The sequence below is a fragment of the Nannospalax galili genome, unplaced genomic scaffold, assembly GCF_000622305.1.
Source record: "Nannospalax galili isolate Female #2095 unplaced genomic scaffold, S.galili_v1.0 scaffold136, whole genome shotgun sequence".
Classification (NCBI taxonomy): Eukaryota; Metazoa; Chordata; class Mammalia; order Rodentia; family Spalacidae; genus Nannospalax; species Nannospalax galili.
In genome coordinates this window covers 375,028-394,283 of record NW_008340872.1, presented here as the reverse complement: position 1 = coordinate 394,283, position 19,256 = coordinate 375,028, and the positions used below count along the sequence as shown (strand labels likewise).

The window sequence follows — 19,256 nt, the reverse complement described above, 5'->3', positions numbered from 1 at the left end:
CAAGCCTTTGGGATAAGTGATTCCCAGCTGTCTTGGCACATTCATTTCCTTCCTTGTTTTCTAACTAGTCACATGGTTTTTGTTGTCTTGGTGCTGGGCTTGGAATTGTGTATGTTTTTGACTTGCATTGTTACACAGCAAATTGGTACTGTCTGGGGGTGTATTTATAAACCTTGAGCCTCAGCACAGCCTGGTCCATCTGAAGATCTGGCACAGGAAAAGCACCTAGTTAGCCATAAATGCACCATTTCTTGACACCTATTGTTAGAGGCAGGTATTAGCTTGCTAGAACTGCTGTCACAAAACTGAGTGGATTGATGGATTAAACAACAGAAACACATTGTCTCATAGTTCCAGAGACCAGATGAACAAAAGAAAGGTGTTAGCAGAGCCACACTCTGTCTGTTTGAGACTCTACTCTTTCCATGTATCTTCCAAGCTCCTGCTGGTGGCCAACAGTTTTTGGCATATACCTGCATCATGCCAGTGTCTGTCTTCACATGGCATCTTTAATACAGACACCAGTCACAGTGGATCAGGGATGTGTTAGTTATTTTTTCCATTACTGTGACCAAATATCCAACAGAAGCAACTTCAGGGAAGAAAGGTTTATTTTGGCTCAGAATTTCAGAGATACAGTCTACGGTGGTAGGGAAGGATGGTAGCTGCGGCAGCTCCATCCGAAGTGGTGAGAACATGAGGCAGATCAGGAAGCAGGGAGGATAGCACCAAAGCCAGGTTCAGACTCTGATCCTCACAGTCCCACATCCCAGAGACCCACCATCAACTACCAGGCCTCAAAACTTTCCAAAGCAGTGTCACTAGCTGGAGACAGATATTAGAACACGAGTCTGTGGAGATGGTTCTGATCCAGACCATAACAAGGGTTCATCCTGGTGAGGGCTCATCTTAGCTTGGTTATATATAGGAAGACCCTATTTCCAAGGAAGTGTCACCACCACTGCTGTCCAGGTGGCTCAGGTCCAGGTTTGGGTGCTGTGACTTCTATAAACAGGAACCACTCTCACCTGCTTCTTTCTGTACTTGGCTGGCTTCCTTTCAGGAGCTGGTGATTGCAGTTTTCCGTCGTGGCTGAAATCCCTCATGACCATCTGCTGCTGTGTGACTGACTGCTACCTGCAGAATGTGGCCATCTCCACCCTACTGGAAGTGATAAACCATTCCCAGTCCCTTGCTCTTGTCATTGAAGACAAGATGAAGCGCTACAAAAACTCTGGGCACAACCCATTTTTTGGGAAGCTACAGATGGTGACGGTCCCTCCCATTGCCCCAGGGATATTGAAGGTCATGGCTGAGAAAACAGACTTCTATCAGGTATTTCTCATGGGGGGTGGGGGGGTTGGTGGGGTTTAGTGAGCCTTTTCACTCAGACCATTCCGTGCAAGATATCCTTACTGACTGTACAAGGACTGTGCAACTCCAGCAGCCATGGGAGGGTTGCTTAAGACCTGAGACTGGCTGATGTGTCTCTGGAGCCCAGCCTCTGGCAGCTTCTGCCCCATAGCTAATTAGCACAGTAACCTCTGGCCTTATAAGTGCACCACTCTCCACATGTAACTTTCACCCTACATGCAAGCTCCTGTGAGCAGTTGGGGCCCCAGTACTGTGCTTGGGCAGAGGCTCTGCCTCCAGTGTTAGTGGTGTTTGAGTAGAGGTCTCAGCCCACAGCACCACCCCATACACACATACCCCTGCCCCATTCTTACCTGGACTGTTCTTGCTGAGTGGAGAGTAGAAGGTGTATGACCCAGAGAGATGCAGAAGAGGGAAGAAGGAGGCACCCCGTCACCTTACACCCCTCCCCCAGAGTGGACATGGGTAGTTGGTATATGTCAAGCTGAGCTGGGGTAGAAAGTAGATAGCAGGTCTTGCTCAGGTTCCACAGGCTCTCTCTGCTTCTGATTGGTTTCATTTGAAGAAATGTTTCTTCATTTCTTGCATGTCTTTCAGATAATTTCCAAAGGCTTTAAATGGTTGTGGTGTTATTTTTTTTCTAACTTCTACCAGTGCTGGTAGTGTTGATGGTGTGAGGGTCAGCATGGCTGTGCATGCTACTGTTTGGCTCAGCCTTGGTTGTGTGAGGTGGGTTCCCATCTGAGATGCCAGCCCTTAGAGAGCCCACGTTTAGTTGTGAGGTGGGTTCCCATCCGAGATGCCAGGCCTTGGAGAGCCCACATTTAGTTGCTCTTTGACTTGGGTGCCACATCCTCCTGTCTCTTTTCTGCCAAAGTTGAGTCACAGGGTTGCTCTTGACTCCATGAACTGTGGACTGAGGACCGTCAACCCTACAGGGCACAGTGATTGGGCAGGTCTTTCCTGGGTCCTGCATAGCTCAGGTGTGGCATCACACTGTAGGCCAAGGGAAGAATTTCATCTGGGAATCTGGTGTCTGTTAGAGCAGCAACATTTTCCTTCTTGTTCTGGGAGGTGAGGAATGTTTTTGTAGGTCTCTCCAGAGCCGTAACTCTTCCTCTGATTCAGATACTGTACATGGCTGAGTGCCTTCCCCTGCTGGTGCTGGTGTACACTTGCTGTGTGCTAGGCCTTCCAGATCTGCTGGTTCTGCAGCCACAGATTGAAAGTATTTGGAAAAGGAAAAAGTGCCTGCACTCACCTTCTACAAGCCTTTCACCCCACCATTGCTCCCTAAGCCATGCAGCATAACAGCTGTTGACATAGCACTTACACTGCGCTAGACTTTGGGAATGATAGAACTGTGGCTGAAAGTCTGGGTGGATTTGGGGAGGGTATTGGCAAATATTTGGCTTGGGGAGTTGCTTTAATGTTCTACTAAGAATTAAATCTAGGGCCTGGATATACTAAACACATTTCCACCGCTGAGCCACTTTATAACCAGAGCTTGAGCACCTGAGGTTTCTGGATTCATATAGGGTCCTGAACCAGCCCCGAGTGGGTACTGTTAAGCTGGAGCTGCTGTGATTGGTGGCTGCAGCTGTTGGAGCTGCTGGATATAGAGGAACAAGCCACCCACACAGGTAGCCAGGGTGGGCCCCAGCCTCTCAGGGAGGGCCGTTTGGGATCTTTGTGATTTTTTTTTTTTCTTATATACTCAGGCTGCTTGCAGACTTTAGGTGTTTCCAAAGCAAAGGTGAAATGGGAGAGCACCATCTCAGTTTGGGGTATGGTACTGAAAGAGAGGCGAGCTTAAGGGCACAGACCGATTTGGAATTAATGATACCAAGTCTAACTGTTCATCAGTACTGCCCAGGGGCTGATCAGAGAGCAGAATGGGCAGTCGTGGTGACCACTGCAGCCCACCAAACTCCTTGGAGGATGCAACTGTGTTTCCCCCAAGGCCTACACAGATTGAGGCATGGTACATGAGTATCGGAAGAAAGCTTTAGCTGCACACCTCTAATCGCTGGTTGAGTCTCCTCCTGAAAGTAATTCTTTGGTTGAGGCAAGAGCCACACCCTTCCTAGCTGGTCAGAAACCTGGTGATACTGTTGCCTGAGTGACTTCTGTGGGCATTTGCTTTGTTCTGTCTGGGTGTTAAGGAATCTTACTTAGCAAATGTAAATAAAAGAGCCTGCCTGCAGGGACTAGCTAACCTGGGGGGCAAAGAAGCAGGTGGTGCCTGTGTTCATATGCAGAGGGTGGCTCGTGTGCTTTGGAGTCAGCTGAACAAGGAGACCCGTGAACATCACATCACCTGCGTGGAGCTGTTCTACCGACTACACTGCCTGGCCCCAACGGCCAACATCTGTGAGGACATCATCTGTCATGCCCTCCTGGATCCTGACAAGGTGAGCCTTCACCTGTACCCTCCATTCTGTGCCACATACATGCTGGTGGGCCCCACTCTGTATGCCCATGGCAAAGTCTATCCTGGGCTCAGTGGACACCCTTATTCATGAGCAGAGGTGTTCTGAAACCCCTGGGCTATAGAAGATCCCTGGGAATTTGAACCATACCTTTTAGGGTCCTAAAAATGTGGTTGCATCTATATTGAGACTCACCAAGGAAATTTGTCTAACTCCTTGAAATCAGGACTTGCAGGCCTTTGGAGATGTTTGTAGAACTGACAGCTGTAGGGAACGCACTGGCCCTCTGAGAACTTTATGCCAGTCAGTTGCCCCTGTGCATCTTTGTTCTTTAAGGCCATGGACCTGGTACTTCAGGGGCACGAGAAAGCCATGCTCTGTGGCCACAGGACTCAGGAGTGGTCCTGGACACTGGCTGATGCCCAGTCTTAGGCATGCACTTCACCAAATGTACATCCAGGTTACAGCACAGGAGGTGGGAGCAGGAGGCCTTCCCAGTCCTTACAGAGAGCACAGGAGGTGGGAGCAGGGTTTTCCCAGTCCTTACAGAGAGCACAGGAGGTGGGAGCAGGGTTTTCCCAGTCCTTACAGAGAGCACAGGAGGTGGGAGCAGGGTTTTCCCAGTCCTTACAGAGAGCACAGGAGGTGGGAGCAGGGTTTTCCCAGTCCTTCTGGCCAAGGCGCACATGGCAGTTAATACCTTGGCTGGGATCACTGTCGGTTCTTCCCTCGTGTGGGTCTTAGAGATTGAATTCTCTTCATCAGGCATGACAGCAAGCACCTTTACCTACTGAACTATCTCGCTGGCCCTGCGTCCATTACTTAAATGGAGCTTGTAGCAGGGCATGATGATGCAGGCCTGTAATCCCAGCTACAAAGAAGGCTGAGGTAGGAGGATTCCAAGTTCAAGGTCAGCTTGGACAACTTGGACTCGGTCAAAATTTTAAAAAAGGAAGTTTGAAGAGGGCTGGGTGGAACACTTGCTTAGCATGTGCAAGGCCCTGGGCTCAGACCCCAGGATTCCAAAACGAAAACAATAAAGTGAAAGGCTCATACTGACTGATAACAGAACTAGGTCATGAAGCCAAGTTCCTCCTGTTTATTTCTTAATCAAGGGAACGAGGCTGGAAGCTCTGTTTAGATTTTCCGTGATCTGGCACCTGACCAGAGAGATCCAGGGCAGTCGCGTGACGTCCCACAATCGCTCCTTTGACAGGTGAGGCAGTTCTTCATTGCAATCCACAGTCCTCAACAAAGGGAGCTTTGCAGAGGCTCCTGGGCATGTGTGGGGCTGGGGTGGCCGAGAAACTGACAGCAGGACCACGCCCTGGAGCTGTGACCTCAGCATGTGACCTCACATGCACAGAGCTCGGTTCCCATGAGCCTCTAAATTACCTTAGCCCAGAACTATGAGCCTTGTTAGGAGTATTTTTAATGTGGTGGGGATGAGGAAGCTTTTGTGTCTTGCTTGATGAGGATTCTAGGGAGATACAGGTGGTTTAGACCTCCATGTGGTATACCCTGCACTGGGTGTAGATGCAGTGTTCTGTGGGTGTGTTCCACTCCACTGAGTCTCTGAAAGTATAGCTGTGCACCGAGGCACACAGCCTCTCCTCCGCTTGGTCTGTAAGCCCAGCCTGATGAAGCTCGCCATGGTGTCCATGTTCGACATCACTTGCTCAGTGTGGGGGGGCTATGATGCTTGACATGCAGGGATGACCCAGTGGGGGCTTGGTGACATCTTTCTGCCCACAGGTCCTTGTTTGTTGTGCTGGACAGCCTGGCCTGCACGGATGGTGCCATCAGTGCTGCAGCCCAGGGCTGGCTGGTGCGTGCACTCTCCCTTGGGGATGTGGCACGGATCCTCGAACCCGTGCTCCTGCTGCTGCTCCAGCCCAAAACCCAAAGGACCTCCATTCACTGCCTCAAGCAGGAGAACTCAGCAGGTGAGCAGCCCAAGCAGGGTCACAGTTGTGGGAGGGAGGCCAGCAGTAGCTGTCATCACAGGGGTGTCGATCCACTTGGCAGTTGGCTAGGTTAACACAGTGTGAACGGTGTGAATGTACCTTGTGAACATACAAAGGCTTGACAGTTTAAGGACCACAGAAGCCAGCACTCGGAACAACTAGTGTAGGGTTCTCCTCCATTCTGTGGGAGATTTTAAATGTTCACATGCAAAAATGGTGATGAGATTGAGCTCCTTTTGTTTAACCATTTCATAGTATACGCAGACATTATAATATCCACAGACATTGTGGTACACACAGAGATTATAGTATAAACATACGCTATAGTATCCACAGACACTGTAATATCTACAGACACCGTAGTATACACAACATAGTACACGCAAACACTAATATACACAGACACTGTAGCATATGCAGACACTAGTATACGCAGACACTGTAGTGTGCACAGACACCATAGTGTGCGTAGACACTGTAGCATGCACATCCACTTGATCTTGCTTATGTTTGTGGCATGCTGAAAGCAACTTACTAAAAATGTTTAGTGGTTCCAAAGCCGTTTGATTTTTACATCTTTTCAAGGATAGTTGAAAGTGCTATGTTAGCGGGGCGTGGTGGAGCACACCTTTGATCCCAGCACTTGGGAGGCTGAGGCAGGCAGATCCCTGTGAGTTCAAAGCCAGCCTGGTCTACATAGTGAGTTCTGAGCCAGCTGAGACCCTGTCTCAACAAAAAAAAGTGCTGTTTGTTTTCTTAGTGCAGAAGTGTTTGTTTTAAAAATTAGAATACTTGCTTAATTGAGAGACCCTGAGTCAAGATATAGGGTGGAAAGTGATAGAGGGGGACTCCTGACACCAACCTCAGGCTGCACACCTGTGCAGACACACCATACATACACATAATTAAGGAAATCTAGCATACTTCGGAAGTAAAGGCAGTAGATAGAAGCCCCAGGTAATGTCAGTTGAGAGCTCAGTACTGTCAGTGGGTGGCAGATGCTCCCGGTGTTTCTCACAGCTCTGTGTCATGGATACTCTCCCAAGTGGGCTCATTCCATGCAGCTGTTTGCAGCTGGATTTTGCCTTTCCCTTGATGTCCTGTGTGCTGCTCGTATCCATATGTATAAATAGCTGCAGTCTGAGCCGCAGTCTGTCAGGGCTCATACCCCCTTAGTTCACTGAGCCCTCCCTCTCTGTGGGTTGCCAGGTCACTTCCCAGTTTGTCCCCACACATGGGAGTTTGTGCTCATAGGTCTGAAACCTACTGCAGGCATTTCTGTGGCATGCATTTCTTTATTATTATTTAATTATCTATTAACTTTAAAGGCAGGGTCTCCCTGTAGCTCCAGTTTGCCTGGAACTTGTGTAGACTAGACTGGCTTTGGTCTTGCAGAAATCCACCTGTGTTTTGCTTCCTGAGTACTGGGATTAAAGGTGTGCACCACCATGCACAGCCTTAAAATGCATTTCTTTTTTTTTTAATTTTGTTTTATTTGTATGAGTGTATTGCCTGCATATATGTTAAGTGCACTTGTGTCATGCAGTGCCGGCGGAGGATAGAAGAGGATGTTAGGTCCCCTAGAACTGGAGTTATGGACAATTATTAGCCACCATGTGGGTGCTGGGATTTGAACCTGAGCCTTCTGCAAGCACAGCCAGTGCTATTAACTGCTGAGTCATTTCTCCAGCCCTGGAATGCATTTCTTAAGAGGGAATTCCTGGAACAAAATCAGTTGTATTTTTCAAAGTACCTTGCCCATAGAGTTATGACAAAAAAAAAAAATGAAGCATATGCCAGGTGGTGGCCATGCCTCCAGTCAGACTGGGGTGGGAAGAGTGCCAGTCCGAAGACGTTCCAAGCAGGACTTGTCTCAAAATAAAAACAAAAAGGTTGTAAGTTAAAGTTTCTATGACAGTAAAACTATGTTTTACAGTCTCTTGAATATTCTAAAGATCCTATTTGCCTATGTATGCCAACACCTAGATTTGTGCAGTGCTGGGGATCAAACCCAGGGCCTTCTACATGCTAGGCCAACACTCTACCAACTGAACTATGCCCCCAGCTAAAGAACCTCTTTACTTTCCCATGTCTGCCTTTTGTCTATAATGCAACATAGACTCTGGCACGGTTCCAGTGGGGACTTGACTCTGTGGTGGGGACCTCACAAACTCTGCTCTGTCTGCTTTACGATGTAGATCACTCTGAGCTCATCTAGCATCCCTTCTGTTCTAACACTCTTTGCTGTTTTGTGATTTCCAGAGGATCTGCATCGTTGGTTTAACAGAAAGAAGCCCTCTTTCAAAGAGGCGCATGGGGTGACCGAACTGCAGGAAGGGGGCTCTGAGGAGCACCTGCCTCTGGGCCAGTTCACCACTGTGGACCGTGAAGCCATCTGGGCCGAAGTAGAGAAGGAACCAGAGAAGTGCCCACCAAGAAGTGAGCTGAGCGAGGAGGACCTACCCTACTATGTGGACCTTCCTGACAGGATAGCCCCTGGAGGCCTGGACAGCAACGAGCACACAGAGTCTGCAGACATGAGCTCTGGACACACCGACAGCGAGAACACGTCCACCTTCTCATCCCCCTCCCATGACCCCCAGGAGCTCAGCCATGAGGAGAACTGCTGCGCACCCATCCCCCTTGGGGGCAGGGTGTACCCTAAGCACTCAGCCCTGCTGACCCTTCAGCCAGAAAGCAAGCCCAGTGCCAAATTGAGCCTGGTACGAGCAGACTCAGACAGGACACAGGCTTCCGAGTCGTTCTCCAGCGATGAGGAGGCCGACCTGGAGCTCCAGGCCCTTACCACGTCACGGCTGCTGAAGCAGCAGAGGGAGAGGCAGGAGACACTGGAGTCCTTGTTCAAGCACATCCTGCTCTACTTGCAGCCCTATGACTCCCGGCGGGTGCTCTATGCCTTCTCCGTGCTGGAGGCCGTGCTGAAGACCAACCCCAAGGAGTTCATTGAGGCTGTGTCCAGGACCAGCATGGACACCAGCTCCACCGCGCACCTCAACCTCATCTCCAACCTGCTTTCACGTCACCAGGAGGCTCTCATTGGCCAGAGTTTCTACGGCAAGCTCCAGACCCAGGCTCCCAACGTGTGCCCGCACTCTCTGCTCATCGAGCTCCTCACCTACCTCTGCCTGAGTTTCCTGAGGTCCTACTATCCCTGCTACCTGAAGGTCTGCCACCGGGACATCCTGGGCAACCGCGATGTGCAGGTCAAGAGCGTGGAGGTTCTAATTAGAATAATGACGCAGCTCATCTCGGTGGCCAAGTCCTTGGAAGGGAAGAACACGGAGTTCATCCACAGCCTGCTGCAGAGGTGCAAAGTCCAGGAGTTCGTCCTGCTCTCACTGTCAGCGTCCATGTACACCAGCCAGAAGCGCTACGGCCTGGCCACTGCCGACCTAGGCAGAGTTCTGCCGGAGGACAACCTCTTTGAGGAAAGCCTCATCAATCTGGGGCAGGACCAGATTTGGAGCGAGCATCCGCTGCAGATTGAGCTGCTCAAGCTCCTGCAGGCACTCATCGTCCTGGAGCACCACCTGGGCCAGGGGCAGGAGGAGGCCGAGAGCCAGCCAGCCCTGTCCCGAGAGTGGCAGAGGGCCCTCAACTTCCAGCAGGCCATCGGTGCCATGCAGTACGTGCAGCCCCACCCCCTCACCTCCCAGGGCCTGCTGGTATCAGCCGTGGTGAGAGGCCTGCAGCCTGCCTATGGCTATGGCATGCACCCCGCCTGGGTGAGCCTGGTCACACATTCCCTGCCGTATTTCGGAAAGTCCCTGGGCTGGACGGTGACGCCCTTTGTCATCCAGATTTGCAAAAATCTGGATGAACTGGTCAAGCAGTATGAAAGCGAGTCTGTGAAGTTGTCAATCAGGTATGTTGAACTCAGTACTTTCAGGGCAGATTTTGTAGTGAATGACTGTTTTGCTGAGGATGCTAATTAGAAGATAATCCAAACCTATCAGAAGGCAGGTGAGCGTTGTGAAGGTGGGCAAATGTTCAGATCCTTTGACCTTCACCCTGAGTAGTCTGGGGATGTAAGCTGTCACTCACAAATCTCTGGGTTCAATGCCCAGCACTCAAGGTTGGTTATGCAGTGGGTTTGAGACCATCACTATCACAAAGTGAAATGAAATAAAACACTCAGCTACCCAGGCCAGCTCAGATTGACAGGCAAGTTACTTTGTTATTTTTGCAAAATCAAAATAAACAAAAACAGGATTTCCTTCACAGTAACCCTAAAACACCTTAAACTTTATGACTATGAATGTAAAATAGTAACATCTTTCTGATTTCTACGTTTACATACAAGACTGAAAATGTTCATGGCTTCATTCTGTTAAAAGTCTCAAAACCAGTTTCTCATTTTTTTTTTTAATTTTAACATTTATTTATTTATTTTGTGTGTGTCCATGTTTCTATGTATGGAGGTCAGCTCTCTCCTTCCACAGAGTGGGTTCCAGGGATTCAACTCAGGCTGTCAGGCATGGTGGCAGGTGCCTTTACCACTGAGCTATCTCGCTTGCCCTTTTTTTACATTTTTTTTTTTTTTTTTTTAACAATTTCTCATTTCTTCACCAAAGCACAACCTCAAAGAAGGAAAACATTTCTCCAGATTACCCACTCACCCTGCTGGAAGGTCTGACGACGATTTGCCATTTCTGTCTTTTGGAACAGCCTAACCAAAACAAAAAGGTTTGTTTGCGTCCCCCTGAGTTTGAGGCAGACGTCATTGTTTTATCTTCACTGGGTTGTGACTATGTTGAATATATACATATATAGAATGCAAGTGATGCAAATGTAGGAGATGCAAATATGTAGCTGTGTAGATTATGCAAATATATGCAAGAGATGTAAATGCATATGCAGATATACACACATAAGGCATATAAATGTGGGTTTGATCTTGTCTCCAGGCAGTTCCTTTAGCTTTTGCCCACTGTTCCATCAGTAACCACAGGGATAAAGTACAAAGCTGCTTGATTCTAGATTTATGTTCATCTTGGGGGGGGGGGGGTGTATGTTATGTGTATGTACACATAAGTGTACAGGTGTGTGTGCCCATGGGAGTGCCTGTTGGGTGTCTTCCTCTGTTGCCGTCCGCCTTACTGCATTGAGACAGGATCCCTGGCCGCCGAACTGAAAGCTCTCTGTTTTGGGTAGGCGGGATGACTGACCATGAGCTCCCAGGATCCTCCTGACTTTGCTCTCTCCCATGCTGGACTTACAGGCATACAAAGCCATGGCCAGCTTTTTACATGTGTGCTGGGGATTTGAACTCAGGTCTTCATGCTTGCATTGCAAGCACACTTATCTACTGAGCCATCTCCCCAGCCCTATGTTCACTTTTTTTCAAGTGGGTTTTCTTTTTTTCTTACCTGCTGGTGTGGTGTTTGTGGACTCTTAGTTGAAAGACATTGTGGCCATTGTTTGCTCTACCCTGTCTGTGCTAAATCTTAGAATACAAAACAGGTGTGGTGGTGCATGCCTGTAATCCCAGCACTTGGGAGGTACAGGCAAGAGGATCAGGAGTTCAAGACCAGCCTGGATGTGAGACCCAGTCTCAAAAAACAAAGCAAAACAGAAAACAAAACAAAAATCTTCCATCTGCTGCTTTGATTGATTACAAAGTTTATTCTATAATTTGAAAGTTTGCACAACCAGCTTTGTCTCTGAAAGCAAGCCATGGGGTTGACACGTACAGGGAAGAATGTCACCCACTACACAGGTGACTTGCTTTGAGAGGCCGGCGGCCCTCCTAAATCCAGCAGCAACCCCGTCCTCAGGCAAGAGGAAGCTGGACTGGTGCAGGGAGTCTCATTTACCCATTTTAACTCTAGACCGCTGCCATCAGTGATCCTATCAGCTTGAGAAATGCTAAAAATGCCATTTTGGAAGAGCTGCCTCGAATCATGAACACCATGGCCCTTATATGGAATGTTCTCAGAAAGGAGGAGACTCAGAAGAGACCTGTGGATCTCCTAGGGGCCACAAAGGGATCCTCTTCCGTTTACTTTAAAACCACCAAGGTGAGAGACATTTTTTTGAATGTTTGTTTACAGAAACTAGAAATCCATCTGCCTCAACTTCCTGAGTACATCGCCAGGCCTGGCTTCTGTCTCTTTTACTTAAGTCTTTTTGTAAACCAGGTATGGTAGGCACACCTATAATCTTAGCTATATAGTGAGTTGCTGGCCAGTGTGGGCTACACAGCGAAGCCTTGTCTCAGAAAGCACAGAAAGAACGAAAAATGGATATGCCTGGAAATGTACATTCAGATAATCAGACGTATTTAATGAGACCTAAAGTTCAAGTCAGAAGGGGAAATCTCTTTAAAGCTGGGCATGGGGGCACGTGCCTATAATCCCAGCACTTGGGAGGTAGAGGCAGGAAACCCGTTTCAAGGCTAATGTCAGCCAACCTGGGGTACATGAGACCCTGTGTCATAACACAAACAATGTTCACTTATGTGTATACATGGGAACAGCGGGGTAGAGTGGTTTTAGCCTTCTAAAGTTATTAATAAAAACAAACTCTCTGCTGAGTGGAACTGGGACATTCGTGTCCTTCCATCCTGGCCACTCACTGTGCCTTCCCTCTTCCATGGGTGGTGTGCCCCCATCACACATCCAGTTCCTCTTTCCCGGATCCCCCAACTGTGTTGCATGTTGCTGACACAGTAGGTCCCTGGCCTCGGTCTTACCATAGTGGTAGCTAAAGATTGCGTGGGGTCCCTGATATTACTCTATAATAACTTTTTTGTCTTTTTTTTTTTTTTTTTTTTTTAAAAAACTTTTTTTTTTTTTTTTTTTAGACCAAAAAACAAAAAATTTTTGACTTCCTAAATCCTTTTACAACCCATCCCGGGCCCCCATCACACATCCAGTTCCTCTTTCCCGGATCCCCCAACTGTGTTGCATGTTGCTGACACAGTAGGTCCCTGGCCTCGGTCTTACCATAGTGGTAGCTAAAGATTGCGTGGGGTCCCTGATATTACTCTATAATAAAACTTTTTTTTTTTTTTTTTTTTTTTTTTTTTTTGCAATAACTCTTTCTTTTCTGTTTTCTAGACCATAAGACAAAAAATTTTGGACTTCCTAAATCCCTTGACAGCCCATCTCGGGGTTCAACTGATAGCCGCAGTAGCTACGGTGTGGAGCCGAAAGCAAGCTCAGCGCCACAGTAAGACAAAGGTAAGGTTACAAGTGCAAAGCGGGCTGGCGAGATGGCTAATGGGCGTGCTGCCAGGCCTGATGGCCCAAGTTCCATCCTGGAACTCACATGGCGGGAGGAGAGAACTGATGCCACAAATCGTTTTCTGACCTCCATACTTGTGACGTGGCACATGAGTGCCTCCACACACATGGACACACAAAATTAAAAAGTGAAAAAAGAGGAGGACAGTAATCAAGATGCCTGACGTCAACCTCTGACCCCAGAGGAACCAGAGAGACACGTACGCACCCCACTGGACAGGCACTTGCACTCCACACACAAAGATTTAAGCAAACTTCCAGAGGCAGCTACTGTAGAGTTTTTATACATAGCTCTGTTTTTGTTTTCTCTGCATGCTTTCAAGGAATTCTTTTCTTCTGGACAGATTGTCCCTGTGGCAAGTGCTTCCCAGCTCACCCTTGTCGACTTGATTTGTGCACTCAGCACTCTGCAAACAGATTCCGTGCTGCACCTGGTAAAGGAGGTGGTGAAGAGGCCACTGCAGATCAAAGGGGACGAGGTGAGGCAGCTGAGGGAATCAAAGGTCCTGGTCTTCCTGATGCTAGTGCCTATAGATTGTGTTCAGGAGGGAGACGCTGGTAGCAACAGCAAGTAAGAACGGTTTGTGTTGTAAAGAGGGTCCTTTGTGTGCTACCCTGCCCACTGTGCCACACAGCGCTCAGTTCTTAGCACTTTCTGTGCACCACGTGGAACAAAGTCTGTAGAAAGGGGAAATGGCATCTGCTCCAGGAACTCTGCAGCCTCAGAGATGTGGAAAGTAAACAAGGCCAAACTCCTCAGAGGGGCGCTGACAGGTGAGATTCTGTAATCAAGTCCAGCTCTGCTGCTAAGCAGGCACAGGCACTGTCCTGAAGAAGGCGCTCACACGGGGCGACGGCACAGACAGACGGGGCCTTTTGGGGTTTATTCTTTCAAATTACTTGAAAGTCTACAGATCCCTGAACCTTCCTCTTTTGTCAGAGCTAAAAAGGAACTAGATCTCACCTGGCTAGTTGAGGTTAGGTATTTCAAACTACAAAACATTCTCTGCTTCTTTGAAGCCATGTACCCAACTTCTGCAAATAGCTTTTTAAAAGAAAGAGAACATGTATTGAAACCAGTTTTTACATAGTTCCAGCCATTTGGGATTTAGGGCACTCTGGGCAAGGCATGAGGGACTCTCTTCCACATAGACTGGAGTATTGTCTCCTGCATTTATTAGATCAACATTGGCAGCCCCAGCTTCCTGTGTGGGGAGGTTCAGTTAAAATGCCAAATCTTCTGTGAAAACTGGTGGTGACCTGGGTTAGGAGTTGGTAAACAGAATGAGAAATCTCCATAGATGTCTTCCAGGAAGGGTGTTAACAATTCAGGACTTAGAGAACGCACTTGTCTCTGTTGTGCACTAGCAGTGCTATGGCCATGTCACCATGACCAAAATACCTGTCAGAAGAAACAGCTTAAGGGAGGAAAGCTGTATTTCGGCTCATGGCTTCAGAAGGTTTTACCCCGTTATGGTAGAGAAGACTTGGCGGAGTAGCTCAGTTCACCATGCCAGGAAGTGTGGGGAGGCTGTTGCTCACATCACAGCAGACCAGGAAGCAGAGAGCGAGGGAGGCAGAACCAGGGACCAGGATGTAACCTTCAAAGGTCTGTCCACCAGTGGTCTGTGACCTGCTAAGCCGCACTTCCTAAAGGTTCCACAATTAACACCTCCATCTGGGGAACAAGCACTCACACCGTTTCAGAGTCTAACCATAAACACACACTCTGTTGTTCTCTGTGCTGAGTCCTTTGACGGTCCCACCTCCTACCAACTGGGCACACGTGGTTTGCTTTCATTTTCAGAAATCACCTCTGGTGGATATTCCCGTGCTGCAGTTTTGCTACGCGTTCATCCAAAGGTATCGTGTTCCCTCACAAACACTCCTGCCCTGCAGGTTCTGCGTCAGTCACCATCAAATCAGTGCCAGCTTCAGTTCAGAAAACATCTCAAAAGTGCCTCCGTTTTTCTGGAGGTGTGGGAAATGGCCTCTGTTTTTGTTTTTCTCCCCTAGAGATCTGGTCTGACATTTTTAAAATCCATGTGCTGCATGTTGAATATGTCATCAAAGCTTTATGTGAGGTCTATTAAGCTTTAAAAGATTGAAATCTGTATAAAATTGATTTTTAAAAGGAAGATAAACAGGAAAGTGGTAAAGTCTCAGTCTGGGCTGAAGCCAATGTAGAGGGGACTCCCCAGTATGCAAAGAATGCTTTGCTGGGCCTGTTCCTTATTTACCATGACAGTATCCCAAGTTTAGTTTCCTGACCCCAGAGAGGACATCAGTGTTGCAGTGGGGATGGAGGAGCACATGGCCTTTCAAGGAAAACTCAGCATCCCTGCCTGTTGGATTAGGTGCTATGTTGCTGTGACCAAATACCTGACAGAAGCACCTAAGGGAGGAAGGACTCGTTCTGGCTGGTTTGAAGGATATTATTCCATCAACAGGGACGGCACAGTGGTGGGAGTCAGTCTGTCCATAGCAACAAGAGTTGGTGGTGTGATTTGTCACATCTGGGCAGAAAACTCAAATAAAGGCCTGCCCCCATGACCCACCTCAGCCTGCCATGCCTCCTGCCCCCAAAGCTCCACCACCTCCCAAAACAGTACCACCAACTAGGGACCAAGTGTTTCAACATATCAACCTGTGCCCCCACATCAGCCTATCCACCGACAGTAACTATCCCCTGGATGTTTCACAGTAAAAAATTCTGATAGCCCACTCTGGTCTATTTGTTCACAACCCCTGTTACTACCACTCACCACATTCTGAAGTTCCAGAAAGGCAAATTGAAGACCATAATCCGAAGAGTCTCCGGACTGAGGGTTTAATTCTAACTCGCTGTTACTCTCTCACCCATGAGCATCATTGTAGTTCTGGGGCCAGTCAGGCCACTCCCTATGCTAGCCAATGCTAACAGGTTTATCTCAGTGACCCGTGTGGTCTCCAAGCTTCCCTAGCTTCAGGGTGGGTTTTTACCATCTCCGCTGCAGAGGAGGCGCCAAGGTGGAACAGGACATAGTAAGGTAGGCGCCAGCATGGGGATCTGCAACCCTGGCTGCACCCAAGCTTCAGCAGACTGCTGCAGTGCCTGGCTGTATATAGGGCATCAGCATCCTCCTCGCTGCCTGGGACGTGACTGCTGATTGGTATCACCTTAACACTCTGTGGCGTTACCACAGACAACGCCTGCTGTCAGCAAAGTGCAGGAGGCAAAACAGTAGCCAGGCCAGGCCAATTGGTTGAGGCTTTTATTTTATAGATGAGAAAGCCCAGAGCATCTCACCTGTTGGCAAGCTGATTATAGGTGCTTGCCGAATGTCAGTGCTGAGCATGTATAAACTAATGAAAAGTGCAGGGGTAAAGTCAGATGCACTGTTTCCGCCTCTGCTTTCAAATTCCTGCATCTGAAGTGTGCTTCTAGTAAGTGTTTTTATTTTTCATGGTTTGGTTATTTTTCCCATTTTTGTTTTAAATAGGCTCCCAATCCCAGACTTGCAAGAGACCTTCCCTTCGCTGTTGGGAGTCCTGAAGGAGTCTGTGCAGCTGAACCTGGCTCCCCCGGGCTATTTTCTGCTTCTCAGGTATCCAGTGTCCACATCCACGTGGATCTAGTGTTTCTATTGGAACACATTTTATGTCTTCAGCAGTTTTGATCAGAAGCTGATTGTCTCTCTACAGCATGCTGAATGACTTTGTAACGAGAACTCCCAATCTGGAAAGCAAGAAGTACCAAAAGGACCTGCAGGTCAGTGAGAACATCGAGAGCCCGTTGTGACTCTCATCAGTGTGTGAGGACACATTGTGACTCTGCTCAGTGTGAAAGCATTTGAGAACGTGGTGTGATTCTCGCAGTGCTGTCTGTCTTGAGGGACATCACTCACTGTCAGTTGTCAGCCTTACGCAGAACTGCTTCTCAGCTCTGCCTGTGTTGATTACTTCCAATAATTGAGGGCTCAGGCAGGATCCAGCCAGGGTTTCCTGATGACAGTTGTGTCATGTCCAAGCTGCCTGCTGAGGAATTCATGAGATGCCCTGCACTGCTCAGTGCATGCAGATGTCTGCAGATCTCGCTGGGAAGCATGAATCTGTATCCATACAGAAGAAGTTCTTTCCCCCAGTAAAAGCAATACATGTTCATAAGAAATTTTGAAAATGAGGCTGGAGAGACAGTTCAGCAATTAAGAGCACTGGCTGCTCTTAGAGAGGACCTGGGTTTGATTCCCAGCACCCACACCATCTGTAACTCCAGTTCTGGGGGAATCCAGCACCCTTTTCTGACCTCTACTGACATTGCATGACACAGGTGCATTTTACATACATGCAGGCAATACACTCATACACATAAAGATAATAAATAAAATACTAAATTTTTGAAAATGTTAAAACAGTAACACTTAGCTAGGCGTGGTGGCTCAAACTTGTAAACCCAGTAATTGGAGTTGGGAGCTGTGCTGAGGCAAAGGGATTGGTATGAGTTTCAAGGCCAACCTGGGCTACATAGTGAGACTATCTCAAAAAAAAAAAAAAAAATTCCAGGCTAGAGAGATGGCTCAGTGGTTAAGAGTACTGGCTGCTCTTGTACAGGACCCAGGTTCAGTTCTCAGCACTCTAGTTTTAGGAAATCTGAAGCCTTATTGACCTCTGTGGGCTTTGTATGACACAGGTGCACTTACATACAAGCAGGCAATATACTCATTCACAAAAAATAAAAATAAATTAAAAATTTTGCAAAGTTATGATACATTTTTTTTAAAAATCACTATTTTGTGTTGTACGAAAAGAGAGCAGGTTAGCAGTCCCCTTGACCAGGATGGAAGAGGCCTTGGGCCTAACAGCACACATATGGTTAAGGCATTGCCACCTACTCTGTGGTATCTAAGCATTTAAATAAACAGTATATACAAAGATATTCAAATAAAGATATTCATACCTGTGTTATTTATATCAGAGAGTAAGTATCTTTAAAATATGAATTGTTAATAAGAACACAGAAATGATTGAATAAATTGTAAGACCAACAAAACAGTGTCTTCAAAGAACTAAAATGACCATAAGAAAGTATTCATGACACACATATTAAGTTAAAAAAGCAGGAAGCCAGGCCTGGTGGTGCATGCCTTTAATCTCAGCACTGGGGAGGCAGAGGCAGACGGATCTCTGTGAGTTTGAGGCCAGCCTGGTCTACACAGTGAGTTCCAGGCCAGCTGGGGCTACACCCTATCTCAAAAAGACAAAAAAAAAATTGTTATTATTTTATGTATATGAGTGTTTTGCCTGCACGTATGTAAGTGTACCTGTGTCATGCAAAACCCACAGAGGTCAGAAGAGGGCATCGGATCCCCTGGAACTAGAGTTACGGATGGCTGTTAGCTGCCACATGGGTGTTGGGAACCGAACCCTGATCCTCTTCAAGAGTAGCCAGTGCTCTTAACTGCTAAGCCATCTCTCCAGCCCCATCCTTTTCATTTTTCCTCTATGGCTACATAAAACTCCACTGTGTATATACACCACATTTTCTTTATCCACTCATCTGTTGCCGGACATCTGGGCTGACTCCCTTTCCCACCAGTCCCTGGTTTTGGATAAAGATTCTCTGTAGCCCAGGCTGGTCTCAAACTCACAATCCTCTTGCCTCAGTCTCCCCGGAATTTGGATCAGTGGCCTGGGCCACACTGTCTAGGGCTGGTTTGTTTGTTGGTTTGTTTTTGTGGTGCTTAGAAATCAACTTGGGACCACTGAGCTATATACTGAACTTTTCTTTTTTTTTTGAGACTGTCTTACCAAGTTGCGTAGAATGGCTTGGAACTCGTGATCTTCCAGCTTCCATGTCCTAACTTAAATACCTTAATCGGCTTTAAGTAGGCATCACTTCATTCTTTAAAACAAGTATTCAGTGGGCCAAGCAGTGGAAGTTGCTTTTATAGCTAGAGGAGTGAAGAATCATAAAAACTGTTCAGTCACTTAAAAGTTGTTCTATGTACGGCAGGGACAGGGAGACAGATAGGAAAACAACAAAACCCCCAACTTGTTGATTAACATTAGTTACTCCTTTGACAGAATTAAAACAAAGAGAACTTGATTATCCTGCCAGTTGAAACTGTCCTCTTTGGAAAATTTGGGGGCTACCTCCTGATTTGTCTCAGCTTGCTGATTCACACTGTCACTGGGGCCCTTTATCATAAGGCCTGGTTGTAGTTCCTACCACTTGC

The 19,256-nt window shown here is 47.6% G+C and overlaps 1 protein-coding gene and 1 non-coding gene across 10 annotated transcripts in view; both read left to right on the top strand.

Annotated features, from left to right (window-relative positions):
- The window catches only part of Dop1b (DOP1 leucine zipper like protein B), a 126,254-nt gene that overhangs the window by 64,659 nt on the left and 42,339 nt on the right, over positions 1-19,256 (top strand). For 7 of the 9 annotated variants that reach the window (XM_029564871.1, XM_029564868.1, XM_029564869.1 and 4 more), the window contains 12 exons: positions 1,064-1,335; positions 3,636-3,788; positions 4,922-5,022; positions 5,562-5,752; positions 8,036-9,659; positions 10,369-10,480; positions 11,626-11,814; positions 12,856-12,978; positions 13,365-13,520; positions 14,849-14,904; positions 16,524-16,628; positions 16,726-16,792. In XM_029564871.1, the coding sequence (XP_029420731.1) occupies positions 1,064-1,335; positions 3,636-3,788; positions 4,922-5,022; positions 5,562-5,752; positions 8,036-9,659; positions 10,369-10,480; positions 11,626-11,814; positions 12,856-12,978; positions 13,365-13,520; positions 14,849-14,904; positions 16,524-16,628; positions 16,726-16,792 (3,149 nt within the window). The remainder of the gene's footprint in view (positions 1-1,063; positions 1,336-3,635; positions 3,789-4,921; positions 5,023-5,561; positions 5,753-8,035; positions 9,660-10,368; positions 10,481-11,625; positions 11,815-12,855; positions 12,979-13,364; positions 13,521-14,848; positions 14,905-16,523; positions 16,629-16,725; positions 16,793-19,256) is intronic. The other 2 variants (XM_029564873.1, XM_029564872.1) reach the window with 1 other exon arrangement.
- LOC115070879 lies at positions 17,814-17,938 on the top strand. Its single transcript, XR_003849983.1, has one exon. It is a non-coding gene; the product is annotated as a U6atac minor spliceosomal RNA (small nuclear RNA).